The sequence below is a fragment of the Gracilinanus agilis genome, chromosome 1 (genome assembly GCF_016433145.1).
Source record: "Gracilinanus agilis isolate LMUSP501 chromosome 1, AgileGrace, whole genome shotgun sequence".
NCBI classification, from domain to species: domain Eukaryota; kingdom Metazoa; phylum Chordata; class Mammalia; order Didelphimorphia; family Didelphidae; genus Gracilinanus; species Gracilinanus agilis.
Genome location: NC_058130.1, coordinates 205,986,983 through 206,006,199, shown reverse-complemented (window position 1 = coordinate 206,006,199; position 19,217 = coordinate 205,986,983). Strand labels below are relative to the sequence as shown.

Below are 19,217 nucleotides of genomic sequence, written 5' to 3'. Positions count from 1 at the left end.
GGAGCATGAATCATGTAACCATGTTAAAAATGAATATTAATAAATGTTAAAAAAAAAAATGGATACCCTCAGCTTCCCTCAAACTCCAGAGAGTATGTTATTCCTTTCTCTCTTCCTCCCTCTCTTATTAATCAACTAATGAAGTAGCCAAAGGTCTTGATTAAATACAAACAAGGTTTATTGTCTTCTAGGATAGATTGGCAGGGTAGAGGATACAAGGTAGCCCTAACAGCCGCTTAGAGAAACTTCAGGTTGGGGAAGGGAAGCAGGAACGTGAGAATGAGAAAGGACCTGCCTTAACTCCAATGGGGTTAGGAAAGTTGGATACAAAGATTCAATAGATAGTTTGTTGCAAGGGTAAGCCCTATTTGACTATTTAAAATATCAAGTTTAAACTAACACTCCAAACTACCCTCCTTCCAAACCCTCACAGGAATTCAGGCAGGGAAAATGAAGGTGGGAATAAGGTATGGTAGGGAGATTCAAAGGAATTAGCTAAATTAACAAATCTCAAAAGAAAAGCTGCAAAATATAGGCCAGGTTTCAATCTAAAGAAGGAGCTCAGATGGACCCTGGTTCTCTCCACGAGTTCCCAGGACCAACTGTTCTCTTCCCAAGATTCTAAACTCCTTAACTGACAGAAGAATTCTGCAAAGTCAATTATGCCCCATCTCTTCACCACACTCTGAACCCTGGAAGACTACATCTCCCAGGTCTCTTTACCATAACTTCCTCAGACACCTCTCACTTTCTTTGTGGGAGGTGTCTGAGAAAGTATAAAAAGAAGAGAGAGGTCCTTGAGAGAAGATCCTTGGGTCCTGACATAGCTGTCGGAGATTTACCTCCTAGCTTTCCCAAACCTTTCTTTCCTAACCTAAACTAACCCAGTTAAATATCCCTATAGGGGAAAAAGACTTGTACAAAAATATTTATAGCTGTGCCCTTTGTGATGGCAAAAAACTGGAAAACGAGGGTATGCCCTTTGATTGAGGAATGGCTGAACAAATTGTAGTATATGCTGGTGATGGAATACTATTGTGCTCAAAGGAATAATAAACTGGAGGAATTCCATGTGAACTGGAAAGACCTCCAGGAATTGATGCAGAGTGAAAGGAGCAGGGCCAGAAGAACACTGTACACAGAGACTGATATACTGTGCTAAAATAGAATGTAATGGACTTCTGTACTAGCAGCAATGCAATGACCCAGGACTATTCTGAGGGATGTATGGTAAAGAACGCTACCCACATTCAGAGGAAGAACTGCAGGAGTGGAAACGCAGAAGAAAAACAACTGCTTGAACACATGGGTTGATGCGGACATGATTGGGGGTACAGACTCGATATGACCACACCAATGCAACTATCAATAATATGGAAATAAGTCTTGATTGATGACACATGTTAAAACCAGTGGAAATGTGCATCGGCTACCTTCCTTCCCTTCCTTTCCCCCACCATCATCCTTCCTTCCTTTTTCCCCAACAAACACAAACTCCATAGTCTATCACAATGTCTGACACACAAGTAGGTACTTAATAAATGCCTGCTGATTGGTACTCAAAGAAATTAGGAAAAAGGGAAAACATTTATATGCAAATCAAAAAGTAACAATCCTGGTTCCTACTAGTAATGCCCCAAACCCCATGATAATCAGATGAGCCAAATCACAGTTTAAGTTTTAACTTCACTTTTCATAGAAACATGCTTCTTCTTAGTCAAATGAGGCCCAATCTACTCACACAACACTTCCCAATCTATATGCCTGGAAAAGAAATTCAGGCCATGAAATTTCTTTCTTATGGACTGCTAGAAGAACAGACGCTCTTTTATCCTCTCCCTATGTGGATTACTTTACTGAGGACATCAGTCTAATAGCAGCTCTTTAGAGAGCTGGCTGGTCCAGGAGCCTGGTTTAAATAGGAAAACTTTCAATTCCATCAGACCCAATGGCTTCATCATTTCCTTCTGTCCTTTGAAGGGAAGTATATTCCTGCTGGGAAGCTCTTCCAGATGGAGATGGGTCTCTGCCAGAGGCCTGGCCAACTAAAGCTAAATGTTTACTTCTGGGTGGTTCCCAAGCTTGTCAAATAGGGGGGAAAACTTGAACAAATGAAAAACAGGCTTATCACAGTAAGTTCTGTCAATTCCTGATTGTTCTCTGTGTAGGAAGAGTTGATCTACAGCCAACTCTGGCTGCTCAAGTGCTCTTGGACTTGAGAGATTTTTTTTGGCTTGCTACCTTTCTGACAGATGGACAACTGGACAGGAAAGAGGAATGAGGACTTCTCCTCACCTGAAATTCTCTGTATCTTATTTCTAGTTATTAAAAAAATAGTTTTGTTGTGATGCTCCTGTTAAAATATGTACTTCTGGTTTCACTCACTTCACTCGGTATCAATTCATACAGGTTATCCTAGGTTTCTCTGAATCCATCCATTTTGTCATATGTTACATACATTACAGCAATATTCTATTACCTTCATAAGTCATAATTCATTCAGTCATTCTCCAATAGATAGACACCACCTTGGTTCTTTGTTATACATCATAAATATCTAGCAAAAATTAAGAGTTAAACCACTAGGCACAGGAGGAGGCAGAACTAAAACTGTCAAAAGCAAACCTAGTAGCTACTGCCTCTGTAATAGCAAAAGGCAATCAAAGAATTGAGAATTCTACAAATACGATAGTGTTGATAGTGAAAGTGGTCACTACTGCTACATGTCTATATACTTAGGTGGTGTCTCCTGACACCTTGATATACAACTCAACTCCCTAACCCTGCTTTCCTAGACCAACGTCTTAGTTGCTAACAAAGCAGTATTATGTACATTATCCAGGGCTGATATGTGCTAGTTTTAAAATATTTTGATGGTTAGAAGAAATATCTCAGATGGGTACAGGTGATGGCTTGGGGGTGGCCAAGGTAATGGAAGAAGCTTAGTAATGAAATTTGTACTTACTGGTCAAAGCCATGGTTCAATGATGTATCACAGATCTATTAAGTCTTCCCATTAAGAATGGGTCCAGAGGGCAGCTGGGTAGCTCAGTCGAGTGAGAGCCAGGCCTAGAGACAGGAGGTCCTAGGTTCAAACCCGGCCTCAGCCACTTCCAGCTGTGTGACCCTGGGCAAGTCACTTGACCCCCATTGCCCACCCTTACCACTCTTCCACCTATGAGAAAATACACCAAAGTATAAGGGTTTAAAAAAAAAAAAAAGAATGGGTCCAGAAAATAAGAATTTTCCAAATATGTTTTACACCTCTGAAAATATTTTCCCCAAAGCAGCTACTGTTTTTCCTATAGTTTCTGAAGAGCTAAATCAGTTAATATAGTTACAAAGGAGACTGAAATAGATAATCTTGTTGAAGGACCCTTTAAATTATGACTGCCTTGGGGTAGCTAGGTAGCACAATGGATAGAATACCAGGCCTAGAGACAGGAGGTCCTGGGTTCAAATCTGAACTCAAAAACTCCCTAGCTGTGTGACACTGGGCAAGTCACTTAGTCCCATTTGCCTAGTTCTTGCCCATCTGTCCTAGAGTTGTTACTAAGACATAAAGAAAATGTTTAAAAAAAATTATGACTGATTTGATTCATATCATAGTGCCTGGTTTGTAGTTCCTAAGAACAAATTTTATAACTGCAAACCAGCCTTTCATACACTGGGGAATGAAAATGATAATCAATCAAGTCAATAAATAATGTCAGTGAGTTGATATTATTGAATGGGAAATATATTCAAGCCCACATACATTTATACATAGCTATATTTAAAGCCCTTCTCCCCTTGCTCAGATCTAGTTAGTTAAAAAAAATTATTTTTTGTATTGTAAATTTATCCTCCCCTTTTCTCCCTCCCTGCTTTAGAATCTGAAGTTAGCATCCTTAAGTAGATCTTGGGGGAAGGGGAAAGGGTAGCATAAGCACTTCCATAAGGCCTTTGATTCTGATTTGAAAGTGGTCATTTTCTAGGCCCTGACCAAGAATCCCAAGAGGTAGAGACCTCTATCTATAATAATTAGGTACTATCCTTTATACAGATGTGGTTTAAATTGCTTAATGTCTTCATTTCTCTCCTTAGTCATTTTCTAGTCCAAGATCAGTACAAGAAGACAGACAAAGGTCTGTAGGTACTGGGGACTGGGTCTAGCCAGGAAGGTTTAGTACAGAGCCTTCCAACAAAAACTATATATTAGGGCAGATCTAGCTGGAAAAAATCTGACAATATACAAGAAATAGGAGTAGGAGTCAACTGGAAATGCTATTGCTCTAACCCTAGAACTGGGTCACTGCTCCAGTGTGAACTATAAAGAAATCAATGCTCAGGGAGTTAACTTGCAGCTGCATATCAGGACAAGGAGCAGTTATAGGCCTGAGTCTCTACTGAAAAGGAGTAATAGCAGAGAGTAGTTCTAACTCAGAGGTGCTATCTTATACTCAACCCCTAACCCCATCAGAGGCCTAAAGCTGAGGCAAGGAGCTCAGACCAAGAGCTTGTAGTTCTGCTGCTCTGACCCTGCAAAGCTCTCCAGCCAGCTAAAACAGACTGGGGGGGAGGGGGGGGGGAGAACGCAAACTCCAGATAGGGTTAGTCTGATAGAGTGCCAATCAGGGACAAGCCTATAGTTACCCAAAAACTTGTCCCAAATACAAAGTCCAAATTTAGGAAATAAAATGAGAAGAATTAATAAACAAACAAAACAATATTCTCACAATAAAAAGCTATTATGGAGACAGGGATGCTCAAGACAGAAACCCAGATTGAGTATGACTGAAGCATCAAAGAAAAAAAGAGCATGGCACAATGACAACTAGAATTCCTGGAAGATATAAAGAGTTTCTTAAAAAAGCTAAAAATTATTTTATAAATTAGAGTTTGAGGGAAGAACTGAAAGAGAAAGGAGAGCTTCAGAGGAAAGACATAGGAGGAGAATTAATAGCTCAGCATAGTTTAGTGGTACAAAACCTTTAGTGGTACAAAACTCAAGAAACATCCACCTTGGTAAAAATAGTTTAAGGGAAGATTATTTAACAATGATTGGACTACCTGAAAAGCCATGACAAAAAAAGGCTAAACACTGTATTTTAAGAAACCATGAAAACACACTGCCTAGTATCTGTTGGAACCAGTGGGCAATATAAAACTAGGATAAAAACCACAAGTCACCTCCTAAAAGTTTGAAACAACAAAATGAAAACTCCTAGTAACATTATAACCAAAATCCAGAGCTTCTAGGACAAAAAAAATACTGCAAGAAGCCAGAAAGGAAGTTTCAGTACCACATAACCATTGTCAGGATTGTATAAGATTTAATAGCTATCGCTATAAAATTTACCTAATAAAACTTAGTATAATCCTATAAGGGAGGGAAATTTTAAAGAAAAAAATAAAGGTTTTCTAAGTAGGCCTCATGAAAAGACCAGAGCTTAATAGAAACACTGAAAAATAAACATGAGTCAAAAGCAACATAAAGTGGCATATGTAAGTAAGCAATGGAAAATGACTAAACAAAGATTGTGTTTACATTCTAATAGAGAAAAATGATATAAATGTCCTCTTAAGAGTCCTAATGTCAGCTGTTGGTCAAGATGGAGGAATAGAAGCATGAGAATCTGGAACAACTCTGAGCCTCCCCTCATAAAATAACATAAAATAGTACTGTAAAACAAATACTGGAGTGGCATAACAAATGAGGGGATGGAGTGAAGCAACTCCTGCAGAAAACAACTTGGAAGGTAGGCAGAGAGGGTCTCTTTCACAGGAGTGAGATGGCAGTGCAGCTGGTAGCAAAGCTGCATGCACTGCTCTAGGTTCTGAACTTGGACCCAAGCCAACTTTAAGACCCCAAGATCCTGCCTAAGCCAACAGTTGAGCACCTCATGCCCACCCCTTAAATTTCCAAGCCCTAGAGCAAGCCAGCAGTGCAGAGGCCCCAAGCTCTAGTGCAAGGAAGTCCACAGGTTGCTTGGCCTATGCAAGCCTAAGGGAAGGCCCAGAACCCCTGAGGTAAGACCCCAAATCACAGGACAAGGCAATCTGCAGTGCATCTAGCTGGTATAGGCCAAGAGCCCCCACCTAGGCTTGAGTTGAAGCCCTGAGCCCTAGCACAAGGTAGCTCACAGTGCTCTGAGCCCTGAAAGTCATTAGCAGTACCTAAAGGGCACTAAATCAGGAGTTGGAGGTGACTTTCAGAGCTCCCAGCCCAGAGGCTATCCTACCACCTTGGGAGAATCGAAACTTGTGGGATCCCAGAACTAGAACTAAGGGCAGCAATAAGGAAAAACTAAAGTTTATGAGTGCCCCCTCTAACCTGAGAACAGAGCCCACCTTTAAGGTAAAAGTAAAGGTTTGAAAAAAAAAGGCTGGGGAAAATAAGCAAACACACAAAAAATCATTTATCCAAAGAAAATTATAATGGAGACAAAGAAGATCAAGGCACAGATTCAGAAGGGGACAGTGAGCTCAAAGTAGGCACATGCAAAACTTCAAAGAAAAATGGGAACTGGTTTCAAGCTCTGGAAGGGCTCAAAAAGGAATTTAAAAAATCAAATAAGAAAGGTAGAAGAAAAATGGGGACGAGAAATGAAAGAAGAAAATAATGGCTTAAAAAGCAGAATTAGCCAAATGGAAAGAGGTTCAAAAATCCAATGAAGAAAAAGATTCCTTTGGCTAAATGGAAAGGGTTTAAAAACTCACAGAAGAAAATAATTACTTAAAAACTGGAATTAGGCAAATAGAATCTAAAGACTTCATGAGACATCAAGAAACAATAAAACAAAATCAAAAGAATGAAAAAAGAAAAGAAAATATGAAATATCTCACTAAAAATACAATTGACTTGGAAAATAGGTCCAGAAGAAACAATTTTAAGAATTAATAGACTACTTGGAAGTCATGATTTAAAAAAAGCCTAGACATCATATTACAAGAAATTATCCAAGAAAACTACCTTGATATTCTTGAATAAAAGGATAAAATAGAAATTGAAAGAATCCACCCAATTACCTTCTGAAATAAATTCCCAAATGACAACTCCCAGTAATCTTATAGCCATATTCAAGAGCTCTAAGGCCAAGGAGAAAATAACAAACAGCCAGAAAGAAACAACTGAAATATTATGGAGCCACAGCCTGGATTACATAGAATATAGCAGCTTTTATGTTAAAGGATCAGAATATGATTGGAATGTCAGATTGGAATATGATATTCCAGAAGGCAAAGGAACTAGGTTTACAACCAAAAATCACCTATACAGCAAAACTGAATATATTCTTTCAGGGGGAAAAATGATCATTTAATAATATAGAAGATTTCCAAGTATTCCTGATGAAAAGACCAGACCTAAACAGAAAATCTGATATACGAATATAAGCCTCAAGAGAAGCTTAGAAAGGTAAATAAGACAGATAATTTATGGGACTCAATAAGGTAAAACTGCTTATATTCCTACATGGAAAGATGTATTTGTAACTCTTAAAATTTTTATCATTATCAGAGCAGTTAAAAGGAATATACACAGAGGATATAGGAGTAAGCTGTTAGATTGCATGATATGTAAAAAAAAAAGTCAAGTGGTGAAAGTAGAAGATTTCACTGAGAGAAAAGGGAAGATAGAGGTAAAATGGGGGGAAAATTATATCACCTAAAGAGGTGTGAAAAAAGCTATTAACAGTGGAGGGGAGGATAAGGGTGGTGATCAGAATGCTTACAACTTACTCTCGTAATTGGCTCTGAGAGGGACTAACAACCACATCCAGTGCAGTATATAATCCTATCTTACCCTACAGAGAAGTAGGAGAGGAATAAGATGAGGGTGCAGATGGGGAGGGGAATAATAAAAAGGAGAGAGAAGATGGACGGGAAGTAAAAACAAAACACTTGTGAAAAGGGACAGAGTGAAAGGAGAGAGAAAGAGCAGGATCAAAATAGTAAAACCAGATGGAGGGGAATATGAGATTGTTATCATCATAACTGTCAACATAAATGGGATGAACTCATTCATAAAACAAAAGTGGATAGCAGAATGGATTAAAAACCAGAATCCTACCATATGCTATTTAGAAGAAACACATTTGAGGCAGGGAGACACTCAGAGTAAAGATTAGGGGATAGAGCAGAATCTATAATGCTTCAGCTAAAGAAAAAAAAAAGCAGGGGTAGCAATCATGATTTCAGACAAACCTAAAGCAAAAACAGATCTAATTAAAGGAGATAAGGAAGGAAATTACAGCTTGATAAAAGGTATGACAGACAATGAAGTAATATCAATACTAAACATATATGCACCAAATGGTATAGCCTCCAAATTTGTAAAGGAGAAATTAAATGAGCTTAAGGAAGAGGTAGACATTAAAATTTTACTAGTGGGGGACCTCAACCTTCTACTCTCAGAACTAGATAAATCTAACCAAAAAATAAATGAAAAATAAGTAAAAGAAGGAATGAAATTTTTAGAAAATTTAGATTTAATAGATCTCTGGAGAAAACTGAATGAGGATAAAAAATATACACCTTCTTTTCAGAAGTACATGGTACCTACACAAAAACTGACCATGTCCTAGGGCTGTGATGGCAAACCTATGGCACGCTTGCCAAAGATAACACACAAAGACCTCTCTGTGGGCATGTGTGCCATTGCCTGCCAAAGTTAGTGACTAGAAAGACAGAGGGTCTTGGGAAGAGTTGCTTCCCTCCCTACCTCTCCACCGAGCCTCCCTACTCCTTCGCCCAGCAGCCCAATTGAAATACTTATTCCCTTCCCTGAGTGGAGCACCCAGACTACTTCCCTCCCTTTTTCCCTCCCTGTCCAAGGTAAGATGGTAAGTCCAGGAGGTGGGGGAAGTGGCACAGCATATAGTCTCTAAAAAATTCTAAAAGGTTTGCCATCACTGAACTCAGGCATAAAAATTTAACAACCAAATTAAGAAAAACAGAAACAATAAATGCTTCCTTTTCAGATCATAATGCAATAAAAGTTTTAAGCATAATGGTCCATGGAAAAACAAATTAAAAATTTATTGGAAACTAAATAATCTAATTCTGAAAAATTATGGGTCAAAGAACAAATTATATAAACAATCAATTTCATTAAATGGAATGACAATGGGGAGACAACATATCAATGTTTATGGGATACAGCTAATGCAGTACTTAGGGAAAATTTAAATCCCTGAATGCTTAAATTGATAAAATAGAGAGAAAGCAGATCAATGAACTGGGCATGCAACTAAAAAAAAACTAGAAAAAAAAAACAAAAAATCACCAATTAAAGACTAAATTGGAGATCCTAAAAATCAAAGAAGAAATTAATAAAAATGAAAGAGAACTATTGAACTAATAAATAAGATTAGGAGTTGGCTTTATGAAAAAAACAAATAAAATCAGAGCACCAATTAATTTGATTTAAAAAAGGAAAGAAGAAAAATCAGACTAACACTATCAAAAATGAAAAGGGTAAAATTGCCACCAATGAAAAGGAAATTAAAGCAATCATTAGAAGCTTTTTTAGCCAGTTATTTGACAATAAATCTAACAATCTAGATGAAATGGATGAATATTTACAAAAATATAAATTGCCCAGATTAAGAAAAAATAGAATAATTAAATAATCCCACTACAGAAAAAGAAACTGAACAAGTAAATAAAGAACTCCCTCAGAAAAAATCCCCAAGGCCAAATGGATTCACAAGTGAATTTTATCAAACATTTAAAGAACAATTAATCCCAATACTATATAAACTATTTGGTAAAACAGGCAAAGGAGTCCTACCAAATTCTTTTTATGTCACAAATATAGTCAGGAAGCCAGGAAGACCAAAAACAAAGAAAGAAGATTACAGACCAATTTCCTTAATGAATATTGATGCAAAAATCTTAAATAAAATACTAGCAAAGAGACTACAGCAGTATATCACAAAGATCATTCACTATGATTAGGTGGGATTTATTCCAGGAATGCAAGGCTAGTTTAATATTAAGAAATATTAGCATAATTGACCGTAGCAAAAACCAAACTAACAGAAATTATATGATTATCTCAATAGATGCAGAAAAAGCCTATGACAAAATGCAACATTCCCATTAAAAACACTAGAAAGGATAGGAATGGACCTTTTGTTAAAATATTAAGTATCTAAAATCTTCAGCTAGTAAAATCTGCAATGGGGATAAACCTTCCCAATAAGAAAGTGAAAGTTAAAGTAGGCAATGAGGAGACTAAACTATTACTCTTTGCACAATGGTATACTTAAAGAATCCCAGAAAATCAACTAAAAAGCTAGTGGAAATAATTAATAACTTTAGCAAAGTTGCAGGATGTAAAATAAACCCACATAAATTACCAGCATTTTTATATATTTCCAACAGAACTCAGCAGCAGGAGTTAGAAGAGAAACTCTGTTTAAAATCACTCTAAACAATATAAAATGTTTGGGAATCTATCTGACAAACAAAGGAATTCTATGAACACAACTACAAAAGACTTGAGAGAATTAAAACTAGATCTAAATAATTGGAAAAAAACATTAATTGCTTCTGAGTAGGGCAAGCTAATGTAACAAAAATGATAAATCTACCCAAATTAATCTACTTATTCAGTGCCATACCTATTAAACTATCAAAAAATTTTATAGAATTAAAAATTATAACAAAGTTCATCTAGAAGATAAAAGGATCAAGAATATCAAGGGATCTTATAACTTCAAAAACCTTATGTAGAAAATTGTTATTACATGAAATTGTAAAATAAAATATCTTAACCCCAAAAAAAGAATACTAATGTCATCAAGAATCACAAAGAGAGTTAAGACAGAGGTCCTGGGAGTGGCTTTGTTATATTTTGATGATTTTAAGAAAAGAAAGGAAAGGCAGAGGGAAAAGGAATACATTATAGAAGAAGAATGTAGAACTTAACTGGTATCTGAGTATATAAGATTAAACAAATATGGAAGGTGGTATAGAAAGGCCCCAAAACCCATTAACCTTACTTTTATCTGAATTGGTCAGAAAAGGAGAAATGTGAAACACGTACATATGAAGTTGGGTATGGAAATACACTGAACTCAACAGGGAAATAGAGAGAAGGAAGCGAAGAGAGGAAAAAGGAAGAGGGAGGAGAGAAACTAAAGATGTAGTTAACCTAAGAGAAGGGTTAATTGCTGGAAGAAGAATCTTGGAGGAGGCAAGAAGGAATGTACTTAGAGCTACAAAAAGGACTTGATGGGGGAGGGAGGGAGGTTAAAAATCTGTGATCTAAGCAAGGAAAAGAGAGAGTCAGGAAAGCAGAATCAGATTGCATTGTGCACAGAAGATGGGTGCTAAACACATTATTTTTCTCTCAGCACCCTCTTCTTGGCAAAGAGGGAGCATGGAGCAAAGAGAGAAATAAATATAAGAGACGAGAACAAAGGAAAATAAATAATTAAAGATCATAGTTATGAATGAGATGAACTCGCCCATAAAAGAACAAAGCAGAATCCAACAATATGATGTATAAGATAAACACTTTAAACAAAGATTCACACAGTAAAACTAAAGTGCTACAATAAAATCTATTATACTACAGCTAAACTCAAAAGATTTTGCACATGCTACTTTGTAATCAACCTTACATAAATGGGAAATACTGTGGGTCCATATTTTTATTCCCCTATTACCAAGCTCAAAGATCCCAAAGTATAGATTTGGAAGCCTTCCACCAATCACTACATTCATACTCCCTAAAATGAAGGACTAATCTACAACCATTTTGGTGAACCTATGGCACATGCACTGTTCCCTTCCCCCTCTCCACTACACCTGAGGACATTTCTCCCATCACTACCCATCTGCCCAGCAGCCCAATAGGAACACTTCCTCCCTCCCCTGTCTGGGGGGAGAGGGGGTAAATGGAGGGCTCATATGCAGTGTGAGGGTTGCAGTTTGGACATTCAGTCTCTAAATGGTTCACTATCACTGATCTATAACAAAGAAATAGGACTTTCCCCTATACAAAAAGAGAAAGTTGGAAAACCATGTTTGAGGGAACTGGCCCATCATCACCCTAATCTGGACACAAATTGGGAAGCACAGCATCATGCTCTGCTCTCCATCCGACTGTAGAGAATATCCTCTTAAGGTATCTCTCTGAGACATGAGTCTTGTGTGAAGAGTGAATCAAACTCTCTTTGTCTATCAATCAGCAACTTTTAATTTAATCAGTAAAAACTTAAGTACCCCTACTTAGTACCTTACCAGTCACTAAGTATGAGAGTTCATAAATCACTTGCTAGAGTGGGTGACAACTCAAGAGGCCAATGCTCCCCACTTGGGCAGTGCTGGGAAAATTGAAAGACTGTGATTGGTTCCCCTAAAGTGGGGGAGTGACAGGAAGTAATGTCAAGAAAACTGCTTTTAAAAGGCCAACTCAAGGATTCACTTGCAGACTCTGTATTGGTGAGCCAGACTGGAGGAGGAGACTCTTTACTTGGATCCTGCAGTGGTGAGTGTGGAGTGATTCCTTCCTTGGTTCTTCAGTGAGGAGACCCTTTTTGCTCATTGGCGCTTCGGTGGGACACTCCCTTCAGTGTCAGTTCTGGTAAGATTCTTGGTGGTCTTATCCTCATGTGCACTGAAAGTTCTTCACAGATTCTTCAGTGTCTCCTGGCTCTTCCGTCTTCTGATTTTGGCTTCCTAATTAGGACTTTGGATTCTGGTGAGATTTGCTTTTGGATTTGCATTTGCAGTATGGAGACATTAGGATTAAACTCAGGGTATTGGTAGTTAGGCAGTACTTTCTGTCTCTTTATCTACATTTTTCCACTTTCACTCTTTCCACTTCTTTGTTTTTTTTATAAAGCTGCTAAAAGTCATTTTGACTTAAGCTGTAATATTTTTAAATCAGTGACCATATTACTTTAGAATTCTCATATTTAGCATAAAACCTAAATTTAAATTCTTATACTTGTCTGTTGACTTTTTCCTCTTCCTGTCTTTGGTATGGATCCAGGGTTACCATATAATTGCTTATTTGGAGAAACATTTGCTATCAAATGTAGGATCTGAAATGGGTAGAAGAAACAGATCAAGTCCCTTTTCCAATTTTAAAACTCAAAAATCACAGCCCTTATTCCAGCAGCTACAGTAAATGGCTATGACTTAGATCTCTGAAGTCCCTTCCAACTCCAGCATTCTATAAATCTACGATCCCATAAAACTTGGGAATTTTTCTGGAAATAAAGGGACATTGAGCTAAAAAGGGAGAGTAAATTCATGGGTATAAATGGTCATTAATTTTTTACAGATAACAAAAAGGCTCTTTCCTTAACATAAACTGGGAACAAGACTTTACTGAGGGTTGAATAATAAATACTTCTCTCCAAAAGACAGGTAACTACAGTCAATAATTTCCCCACTGAAATTTGGCTTGAAAGGAACAACTACAAAGAAAATTACGACTATCTCCAGATCAAATCATTTAATTTCACTCAAAAAAATCTGTCCTATTTAGGACGCATATCAAGAATGTCCTTGTCAGTAGTAAAAGGATAAAGGTCATTTATAGTTCTGGATTCATAATTAGAATAACCATTCACTCTTTGCTTCTTTCATTCTTTAGGTTTCTTAAAATCATTCAAGCACTGAATTGCTATTTAAAGAAGGTATGTCATGTCTGTGGGAGAGCAAACACATGTTAGCATCTAACAAAAGACCATAAATAAATAAGGGAATTGAGCAAGAGAAAGAATCAGGAAGAGAAGTAGGATGCTTCTTCTTTTGCTTCCCAAAGGAGTCCTAGTAGAGTTATTATAAATGAACATTACTCTCAAATCAATTTTGTCGTGAGAGATTAATGAGAAAGAGGGTTTCTGATTAGGGAGAAAAGTCTCTAGATTAGCTCCAAAGATGTATGGATTTTGTCATTAAGTTATTTGTTCCACAATTATTATAAAGTCTCAAATTTTTATGTTTGCATGATAGACACAAGAAGATGTTCTATGCATCCCACTAGAGAGCTTCAACCCTTGTAAAGATGAAATGAGCTGTCAATACCTTAGAGATGTAATACACACACTGTTGGAATGTGTACATGATCACCTCTTCTAAAATCGTCATGGCTTCCTCACTGGCTGTGATGGTTGAGGAAAACAGTGACTCCTTAGAACCTAAAGGGAAACCATAATACATAGTGTGAGGACAGGAAGGGAAAAGGTAAACATCTGTAGGGTGAGTTAAAAGGAATTCTAAAACTTAAGGTGGTTTTGGGCACAAACAAACTCAACCCAATTTGTGTCAGCTCAACTTTATATATAAGTGTTAGATCAGTGGTTCCCAAACTTTTTTGGCCTACCGCCCCCCTTCCAGAAAAAATATTACTTAGCGCCCCTGGAAATTATGAAACTATTTATTGAACTCAGAATAGAATGTAATACAAAAAAAGTGTGGCCACCACTGCCCCCCTGGATCTCTGCAGCACTTACCAGGGGGAGGTGGCACCCACTTTGGGAATCACTGTGTTAGATGATAAATATGCAAATTGTATATAAAATAGGGTACCACCTATAGTTCTGGGACCACTCTACTAGTAATAGGGGACATAACAGATTTTAACTGAAAATCAGGAGACACTAACAAAAAGACAAACTTCAATTATACTGTGATCCAAAGAAATATGGTGAAAGGTCTCAAAGTAAACCACCAAATTTTTGGAATTAGGATATTCTAAAAATAAACAAAGGAGGAGAGGAAACTCTTTTACTTATATTCTTTCATTTATCCTCAATTAAACTTGTGAGGTTTTAGCAGATGTATTTATTTCTACTCTTAAGATGAGAAATGACACCTCCTCAAATGATGCGATGTTCCCAAGGTAACAAAAGGAGTCAGTAGTAACATCAATAAAAAGCCCCCCCCCCCCAAAAGCTTTCCCTACTCTTTCCTGACAGTTCTTGGGTCAAACTGGGATGTCAAATATGGCAAAAAGATAACTAGAACCATTCTGTTCTTTAATCACTTAAACCAGAACACCAAAGGGAACTGAAACTACCATATTTAGTGGTAGATAAAAAAGAATACTATATACTCTGGTGAGCAAGGAACAATTAAACATTGGACTATTAAAATATTAGTGGACACTCAATATATCCCATGTGCATCCGGATTCTGCTGTTTTCCTTCCCATAGTACTTTCACCTCAGAGTAGATATTTGGTGACCTCTCTTTATCCCCAATTCCCAAAGCTCATTCCAACATATCTGCAGAGAATTGTTTACTCACTCAGCACACATGCAGGCACTACGAAGCTAAAGTCCTGTTAAGCTTGCCAAACTGGCCCCACCTTCAATTTTCCCTTATGTAGCCAAATGGCACATTCCTTTCCATTGTCCAACTGAGCTTTTCCACAACAGCACAGCCAGCAACCATCTCATGTCAGATTTCTGCAGAAATTTTGCTCCTGCTCACTTGTTTAGTTGTAACATTCTACTATTTTGGTATTAAATCCCATCTATAATAACCCTTCTACTGATTTTTAACTTACCTAACCATATAATTCAATCCTGCAGAATGATGATGAATTAATATTTGTTTTCCTAGTGAGAATAAGTACAAATGACTTATTCACAAGTGTGAATCCCATACTGCAATAATTTTTATGAAGCACAAAATTCATACATTATAGAATATGGTGTATGCAAGCCAATATACCTTTGAATATATGGCAAAATGTTCCCTATTTCATTCTATTAACATATGCTTTTCTGCCCTGTAAGACTTTCTGAGAAGCCCAATTAAAAATCTACTATATAATCATAAGGTGTCAAAGGAGAGAATAAGAAGGCCAAAAGAACTGGATGTAGCAAAATGAATAGCTTAATTATAAATATTTATCTCAGGAATTTTTACAGAAATACAAGTAACTTCATTGAAATATATTGATATATCTGTGTGACAGAAATTTCAAAGAATCTTCATTGTACTTTATGCTTTCTAATTAATCTGATAACCTCATTCATCCTCTAAGATGATAAAACATGTCACTTGCTTCCCATCCCTTAAGCCATACTACACATCTGCAAGCTATACTGACATCCAGAGATACCTGACTAGGACAAATGTTACTTTCTGGGCATAGGCTATTAAATTTCACCAATTTTTTGGGCTATATCTGGGAACTGACTTATTTGCAGAGGGCCCAAACACAACAGCAATAAGGGCCGAAAAGCAATCCAGAAAAAAATCTAAAAGTAAAAAATTAATGTGCCCAAAACACACAAAATAAACAATTGAAATTGATCTCTTTTATGCATCTGTATGTAAGAAATTAGTTTCTTTTCACAAAAGCATCATATCAGTGCTTTAGAAAACTTCTTTAGGTTGCTGAAAAAAAAAAGGTATTTTAAAAACTCTCAGGACATGACATCTTTGTTTTTAAAATTCTTCCCACAGATATTTCCTGTGGGTCAAGAGGTTAAAATGCTGATTTTAACCTTTCCTTCACCCTCTTCTTGTTGTTATTTTTTCTTCTCAGTTCTTTGGAGCCTGTTATGATCATAACATTTATTTGTGTAATTCTCAAAAATCCTGCCTCTGCTTCCCACCAACCACTCCCCTTCTATTCCCCAAAGCTTCTCTAATTCCACAACTTCCCCTACTGTATATGAAAATTAGAGCAAAATGATTAGTCCAGTAAGATGTTCACTATTTATAAAGATTTAAACACTATTCAAAAGTCATTTATAAACCCAAGAATGATCTCCCTAATAGTATTTTTTTCTCTCGGTGGAGGTTCTTATAAAAATACTGACCTTTCTCCCTGCCTTAAATCACTGGCTCCTCAGTTTTATGAAGATGTCCTTCCCCATGAAAAATAGCGATACAGTTTTAAAAATCCAAACTATCATTTAATCCTTGAGTAAGAGAGGAAATTGCATATTGTCTCAAGGACAGGCCAACCAAAAATCATTTTAAGAGCTCTGTCCTAGATTACTGCGTCTTGCAGAATACCAATAGGAAGGAGACCATGAAATGGAAACTTAGTGTATAAGTTAATGAATTTGAAGTATACAGGAAACAAGGAATCCAGTTTCCAAAGCTTACTTCTTTTCAAAGCAAGGATTTTGCTCTCACATTCTCTATGACTTTTCAAAACTGTCTCCTTCATCTGGATCCAAAGAACTTAAGTAAATCCCCCATACACAAAGATTTTATCATGTCTTTCTTAATAATCTGAGATTTTGTAGATTTTTTGAGTTAATCACTATTCTAAAATATAGTTTCTTTGCATCTCAAGGCCCAAAGAACACATCCTTAATATATGAAGAATATTAAAATATTTGTTGATGCAGAAAACCAAAATGAGATAATCTCCAGAAAGTAGGCAGGGCAAATTCTTGGGATGCTAGGTCACTAGATAGAATTCTAAAGGGTGGACCTCCTTAACAGCAGGGACAAAAAAGTAAAAGTTATTTCACAGAACAACAAAGACACTACTCGAGTGGTAGCTCAAGCTTAAAGTTCCACAAAAAATTTTCTGAAAAAGTTTAAAGGATCTGTTTGAATGTGAGGGGACACTCTACCATTTCACTGCTCATTGGCCAAACTATATACATTGGAACTACATATTTTCTGTCTGTGGGAAAGTACCTTTCTAAAAATTCTCATTAGGAAAGAATGCTCTCCCCTCCCCTCCATATCATATCAGTACTAGAAACCTAGATAACTAAAGCCCTGGAAGCCTTCCAGAATTCTGTAAGGTCTCTTTTCTTTTCCTTGACTACAAGTAAAAGAAAAGAAAATACTAAGAAACCATAATATACTAAGGGGGAGCCTAGTTAATCCTAGCCAGTTACAATGACTGGGACCTGTCACATCCCATTTGATTAGAATGATTACTTCCCCCACACCAGCATATTCTTCACTTCCCTATCCCCAAGTAAACTAGTTTACCATTCTTCAGACTTTTCCCACAGGTTGGAAAATGAGGTTAGCAGAGCTCAAGAGCCTGAAAGCCTTGAGCAACTCTCCAGCTGGCATTTAGCCTGACCCAGGTCTCCTTGAGCTTGGCTCCTTTTCTACCTATTTATTTTATTGGCTAGGTGTACAGGTCTAAGGAAGTATACTGGAGACATAGGCTCTATCAAGAGAAATTAGCAAACTCTCCACAGGCAGATGACCAGTCACCTTCCCTTGCCTATGTCATCTTCAGCCTAAACCATAGCTTCCAAAGGACTCTAGGCAGAGTGCCCTTGACTGACCAGCTGATGATTCTGCTATGAACAGACTGATCTTCTGTGTTATGAAATCTGTTTCTATTTGGTACCCAGAGTGTAAAGCCAGATTCTCAGCTGAAAGGCTGCATTCACTGAGGTTATTTTTAACAGTTCTGTTCCTTTATCAGGTACTTAGCAATCCAGGATCCTACTGAGTGTCTACATATGGCATGCTGAGTACACAGATTAGCTTGTTTTTACTGGGTTCTCTATGATGGGCTCTGTTGACTTCTCTCAGGGATACTCAGCTGTAAACACAAACTGAAGGGCACACTTAAGTCAATGGCAGGTGAATGTTCAGAATCTCCTTAGCCATATTATACTTTAGCTTCTCTATGCCTTATTTTGTACATCTGAAAAATAGACATTTTAATGGGCTTAACATGCTTGTCATTCTGAGGGGAAAAGGGGGTATTAACTCAAATGATCATTTTTATTAGAGCTGAGTAGATATGTCTCTTGACTCCACATAAAAAGATTTCTGGAATATGTAAAGACTGGGCACAAAAGTCTGATCATTCTTCATAATTTGTTCATGGAGCAAATTCCTCCTTCTATGGGGCTACTCAAATAAACTAAACCTTCCCAATCAGTGTCAAAACAATAATATGGGTACAGAAAAGTCATACCTTTGACATCTAGCTCCTCCTCCATACTCTGGATGTAGAGTGGAGATTTCTGCTGGACAAAGTAAAGGAGCTCAATGGAGTTAGACATCCAGAAAAGAATATGCTGGAGGTCTGGCAGTAAGTCAGCAATGGTCAGACGGGAAAGGGAGATAGGATCCTGGCTAACAAGGAAAAAAAGTAGATGGTTAATATTCAGCCATCACATGATAAATATAACAAATAAAAAACTTAACATATGAACTCTAAAGGAAGAATGGGGAAAAGTATCTCACATAAATGGAGTGTATAAAAGTTTATAAAACATGGAGGAGAAATTTGGGAAGGATAGCAAATGCTT

The 19,217-nt window shown here is 37.1% G+C and overlaps 1 protein-coding gene across 1 annotated transcript in view; it reads right to left on the bottom strand.

The window, feature by feature from the left end:
* Positions 1–19,217, bottom strand: part of RADIL (Rap associating with DIL domain) — a 120,229-nt gene that overhangs the window by 44,061 nt on the left and 56,951 nt on the right. The window contains exons 5-8 of the mRNA XM_044678778.1: positions 18,881–19,041; positions 14,035–14,147; positions 7,723–7,787; positions 6,317–6,333 (exon numbers count right to left, since the gene is read on the bottom strand). Of these exons, the coding sequence (XP_044534713.1) occupies positions 6,317–6,333; positions 7,723–7,787; positions 14,035–14,147; positions 18,881–19,041 (356 nt within the window). The remainder of the gene's footprint in view (positions 1–6,316; positions 6,334–7,722; positions 7,788–14,034; positions 14,148–18,880; positions 19,042–19,217) is intronic.